Genomic DNA, 5,000 nt, shown 5'->3' on the forward strand with positions numbered 1-5,000 from the left:
CAGCTCTTCTTTACACACACTGGTGTGGACACTAGGACTATTACAATGAAATCCCTTAGTTACGTATTCCTAACAGCTTTGCTAAACTGTGGTATATTATGATACATAGCAAAATAAAAGCGGAGGTGAAAAATCCTTTTAGTGTCAGGAGCCTAATTCTCATGTACAAATAAGCAATGGGTTATGAATGTTCTGTGGAAATTAAAAATCTGCAATTTTCTATATTCAGGACCATGTATTTGTTGTTAAATTACTGTTTGAGTCTTATTGTATTTGTTTCCTTCTTGTCATATGGGTTTTTTTAAAGATTTCGTCATCGGGCAGTTTTATATTTTAATGCAGGAAAAATTTTGCCAGCGGACAAGTGAGTTCCCATCCCTGGCTTTGACGTACGAAAAAGTTCGATTTGAATCTAATTAGATAATATGCCATCGAACCCAATGATACAATATTTTCTTCATTCCAACAGTTTTTTTTTCTAATAAATCATAACAGAGGAACTGAATTACTTTAAGAAACGATATAAATCGTTTTATGAACTACCTTGAATACTGGGCTTAATTCTATAGCTCCGACCTTTCTCCAAATTTATGACCTGGTGCTTTGTTAGAAATTATTATCATTGTTAAGTGTGGTGGACTGGCTGGATTGCCAGAGCGTCGAGCAAAATACCTCGTGGTATTTCTTGCGGTTCTTCACGCCTGAGTTAAGTCTCACCGAGGTTAATTTTTCTTTTCTTCCTACAAGGGTCGTTAAAAAAATACCATTCAAGTACTGAGGTCTACATAATCGATCAACCCGCCTCAGTTAAATAGATTCTGTGCTTAATAAATAATAATTATTACTGCGGGTAAGGCGGTAGAATGATAGAATCGCTAGAACGTTGGGAAAATAGCTTGCAGTTTTTGCTTCACTCTTTACGTTGGGTGTTCCATTTCTTCCAAGGTCAATTTTGCCGTTCGTCGTTTGAGGGTTGATAAAATAACATACTAGCCAGGTAGTGAAGTTGTCGTATAAAATAACTCCTTACTCCAAATTTCAAACAGCATGCATTTGCTGGAAAAAATTTAAGGGCGATGTATTGGCAAATCGTTAGAGCATCAGTCAAAATACTTCGCGGTACTGGTTCCAGCTCTGTACGTGCTGAAATCAAGTTTTGTTGAGGTCATTCATGTGGGGTCGAGTACTGGAGCCAATTTATTTGTCCACGCCCCTTCCCGAAAATTGCTGGCTTTCTGCCTGATTAGAGATAATTATTATAGATTTTCTGGAAATGATGCATTAATGGATCATGTGCTAAGGGATGATGTAGTAATATGGGGTGCACTAATGGATCATATATAAGAGGGTGATGTAATGATGGCGTATGACTGTTGTATAAATGGTTGTATATTAATTGGTAACTTAGTAATAGTAAGTGCATTAATGGTTAATATAGTGCTATATATAAAAGAGTGGTGAAAGTGCGCGACGTAGTGTTTAGGCTGCTGCAGTCATGATCACAAAATCATGGTTTCGATTCCTGTACAGGACGGTGTGTTATTATCTTAGGCAAAACACTTCATTTCCCATTGCTTGCGACAAGCTGGCATCCTCTTCAGGGGGAATGTTGTGATTTCGGTCACTTATACGTCATGGAGACTGGGTAATCGGTCTTATGAGTCTAGGACTCAAGACAGTAAAAGTTCGGAAGACTTACTATATGAGAAGGTAATGTTATAAGGGTATATAAGGTATGTATTAATGGATTATATATTAAAAGATGACAAAATGGTGGGAAAGGCACTAATGAATTATATATAAAAGGGTGATGTGATTATGGCAATATAGCCGATGAATTAATGGATTATATGTTAAACAATAATTTACTTGTGAAGTGTTAATGGGTTATATATAAGACAGTGATACGATTTTGGCAATATAGCCGATAAATTAATGGGTTATGTATTAAATGTTGATGTAGTTGTGAAGTGTTAATGGGTTATATATAGGCGTAGGCGTGGCTGTGTGGTAAGAAGTTTGCTTCCCAACTACATGTTTCCAGGTTCAGTTCCACCGCATGTCACCTTGGGCGAATGATTTCTACAATAGCCTCGGGCTGACCAAAGCCTTGTGAGTAGGTTTGGTAGACGGAAACTGAAATAAGCCCGTCGAATATATATGTATATGTATCTATATGTGTCTTTGTGTCTGTGTGCCCCCCTTCCATCACTGCTTGACAACCGGTGTTGGTGTGTTTATGTGCCTGTATCTAAGCGGTTCGGCAAAAGATTCCGATAGAATAAGTCCTCGGCTTTAAAAAATAAATCCTGTGGTCGATTTGCTGGACTAAAAGGTGGTGCTCCTGCATGGCCGCAGTCACATGAGTGTAACAAGTAAAAGAATAAAGGAATATATAAGAAGGTGATGAGATTATGGCAAGATAGCCGATGAATTGATAAGTTATATGTTAAGTAGTGACGTAGTTGTGGAGTGTTAATGTACTTCATGGGTTATCTAGCAATGGGCAATGTATTCATGACAGGTTTAAATAACTGCTTTCGTAAATAAAAATCATGCATCTGGCATCTGTTTCCGACATTTTTGATAAACTGAGGTAAGGTAAAAACAGGGGTACTGTTGGGCCCATAGATACAATGGAAACACATCGTTGAATTTCAACTCAAAGCTAATTAGCAGAGAATCTAATGATATAAAGTGTTAGCATTCGGACACACACACACACACACACACACACACACACACACACACACACACATTACACAGAATGGTTCTTAATATAAAAAGAAGTAAAGAAATACGATAAATGAAAAATAATCCTTCTTTATGCTAGTACAAGAACAACAAAATGGAGAGGTGGGAATATTGATTACATCGCCCCCCGGTACATAGCTGGAACTTGACCCTGAAGTCGACTTCGGTGGAATTTGAACTCAGAACGTCAAGACGGACGAAATGCCGCTAAGCATTTTATCCGGTGTGCTAACGATTCTTGCCAGTTCACCGCCGTCCAAAGAAGAAAAAGAATAACATGAAAACTAATTAAGCAAAAATCTCATTGTTGAACAAGAAAGATAATAAACTTACAGATGTGTCTGGTAACCAACAAGGTACACAATTGTTTCCTGTGGTTGGTGGAGGAGGTGCCGCTAATTCCGGTATGTCTCCTGTGTGATGAACAGCCGAACTTCGATGTAAGTGACTATTGTGATGGCTGTGGTGATGGTGGTGGTGTGGGTATTTACCGCATGGCTGTTCCTGCACCAGGGTCGTGTCGTAGTCTTGTATCATGTTTTGCATGTTGCGTATGTAGTCGATGGCAATGCGCAAGGTTTTCACCTTCGAGAGGCGCTTGTGCCGTGGTTCGTACGGCACGTGCCTTCGAAGCCGAACAAACGCGTTGTTGACAGCCTGCACACGGCGCCGTTCGCGAGCGTTTCGCCTGGCCACCAGATGCGGTGGTTTCTCGCTGTGCGGCACATGGCGGTAAGAAGACTTAGACCCTGGCGTTCGTCGTACTGCGCGACTACCTGTGCCGTTTGAACTCACGCCGCTTCCCATTCCTGTTGGTGAAGATGACATCACGGAATAAAAACAAACACCGCGAAGATGGTTGAAAACGAGAGAAGAAAAAGGAACAAAAGTTGACTGAAAAAGAATCGTTGATAATAAGTATCTTTTTTTCTTCTTCCTCAATTGATTTCTTTCCTTTTCCTTCTACTTCAATGATTTCTCTCCTTTTCTTTTTTATTCTTTTTCTTCCTCTTTTCCTCCAATATTTCTTCTTCTTGCTTTTCCTATTTCCACCTGTTTCTTCTTTCCTTCCTTTACTCCGACATTTTCCTTCTTTTTACTCCGACATTTGATTAATTAATTCTACTTTTTATTTTCACCTTCAACTTCTTCACCTTCAATTTCTTCTTCTTCTTCTTCTTCTTCTTCTTCTTCTTCTTCTTCTTCTTCTTCTTCTTCTTCTTCCCTAATGTCGTTCCTGCTGTTGTTCTTCTGTTGTTAAACAGTTAATACTGAAGCTGACTCTGATGAGAGTAACAGGTTCGCGTGTTACTCACAGACGCTGTTTACGTCTCCCTTACTCCCGTTACCGTCGTTGCACTTTGACAGTTATTTTTGTTGTTATTGTTCTTGTTGTTCAGTGTCTTCATGAACTTATTGCTACTGTTGCAGCAGTTGTGCACTTTATGGGGCCCGCTGCAGAAATTGTAACCTATGATGTTGCTGTCTTGACTTTCATTGTCGTTGCTGTTTTGTGGTTATGTTACTGGTAGTGGGTGTAGCGGTCTGGTATTTATTATTATTATTATTATTATTATTATTATTATTATTATTATTATTATTATTATTATTATTATTATTATAACACTATGATTGTTGTTATTATCATGTTTATAATTGTTGTTTTTCTTGTCACTGCCGTTTCCGTACTCCTTGTTACCACAGTTCAAAGCGCTTTCTGTCCTTAACTGTTCACTGAACTGTTGGTAAATATCGAAATAACTGCTGCTGCTGCCACTGCTGCTGTTGTTGCTGCTGCTGCTGCTACTGCTGCCGCCGTCGCCGCCGCCGCTGCTGCTACAACTACAACACTACAATTGCTATTTTTTTTTTTTTTCCAGCTTCAGCTGCTGATGGTGTGGCTACCACTGAATACCTCCCTTCTCCTGCAATGACTGCTGTTACCGCCACCCCTGCTGCTACTGCTGCCGCTGCTGCCGCTGCTGCTAATGCTGATGTGATCAGTGCTGCTACTATTGGTCATTGCTGTAGGTGCAACTGCTAGGGTTCTATGAGATCAAAAACCAACTTTGATTTTTAGACACCCCGCAAAAAAAAACAAAAAAAAACAACAAAAACATATAAAAACAATATTTAAAATATTAAAATAAAGATTTTAATATTTGAAATATTTAAAGTAATAAAATAAAGATATTAACAACTAAAATGAAATATAAAATTCGGCAATAGATTTCCCTCAATATTTT

General features: G+C 38.7%; 1 protein-coding gene across 1 annotated transcript in view; it reads right to left on the bottom strand.

Annotated features, from left to right (window-relative positions):
• Positions 1 to 5,000, bottom strand: part of LOC106874469 (uncharacterized) — a 52,904-nt gene that overhangs the window by 46,570 nt on the left and 1,334 nt on the right. Inside the window, exon 2 of the mRNA XM_052967703.2 lies at positions 3,088 to 4,821. Within this exon, the coding sequence (XP_052823663.1) occupies positions 3,088 to 3,582 (495 nt within the window). The 5' untranslated portion in view covers positions 3,583 to 4,821. The remainder of the gene's footprint in view (positions 1 to 3,087; positions 4,822 to 5,000) is intronic.

The sequence above is a fragment of the Octopus bimaculoides genome, chromosome 4 (assembly GCF_046866305.1).
Source record: "Octopus bimaculoides isolate indiv1 chromosome 4, ASM4686630v1, whole genome shotgun sequence".
NCBI lineage: Eukaryota > Metazoa > Mollusca > Cephalopoda > Octopoda > Octopodidae > Octopus > Octopus bimaculoides.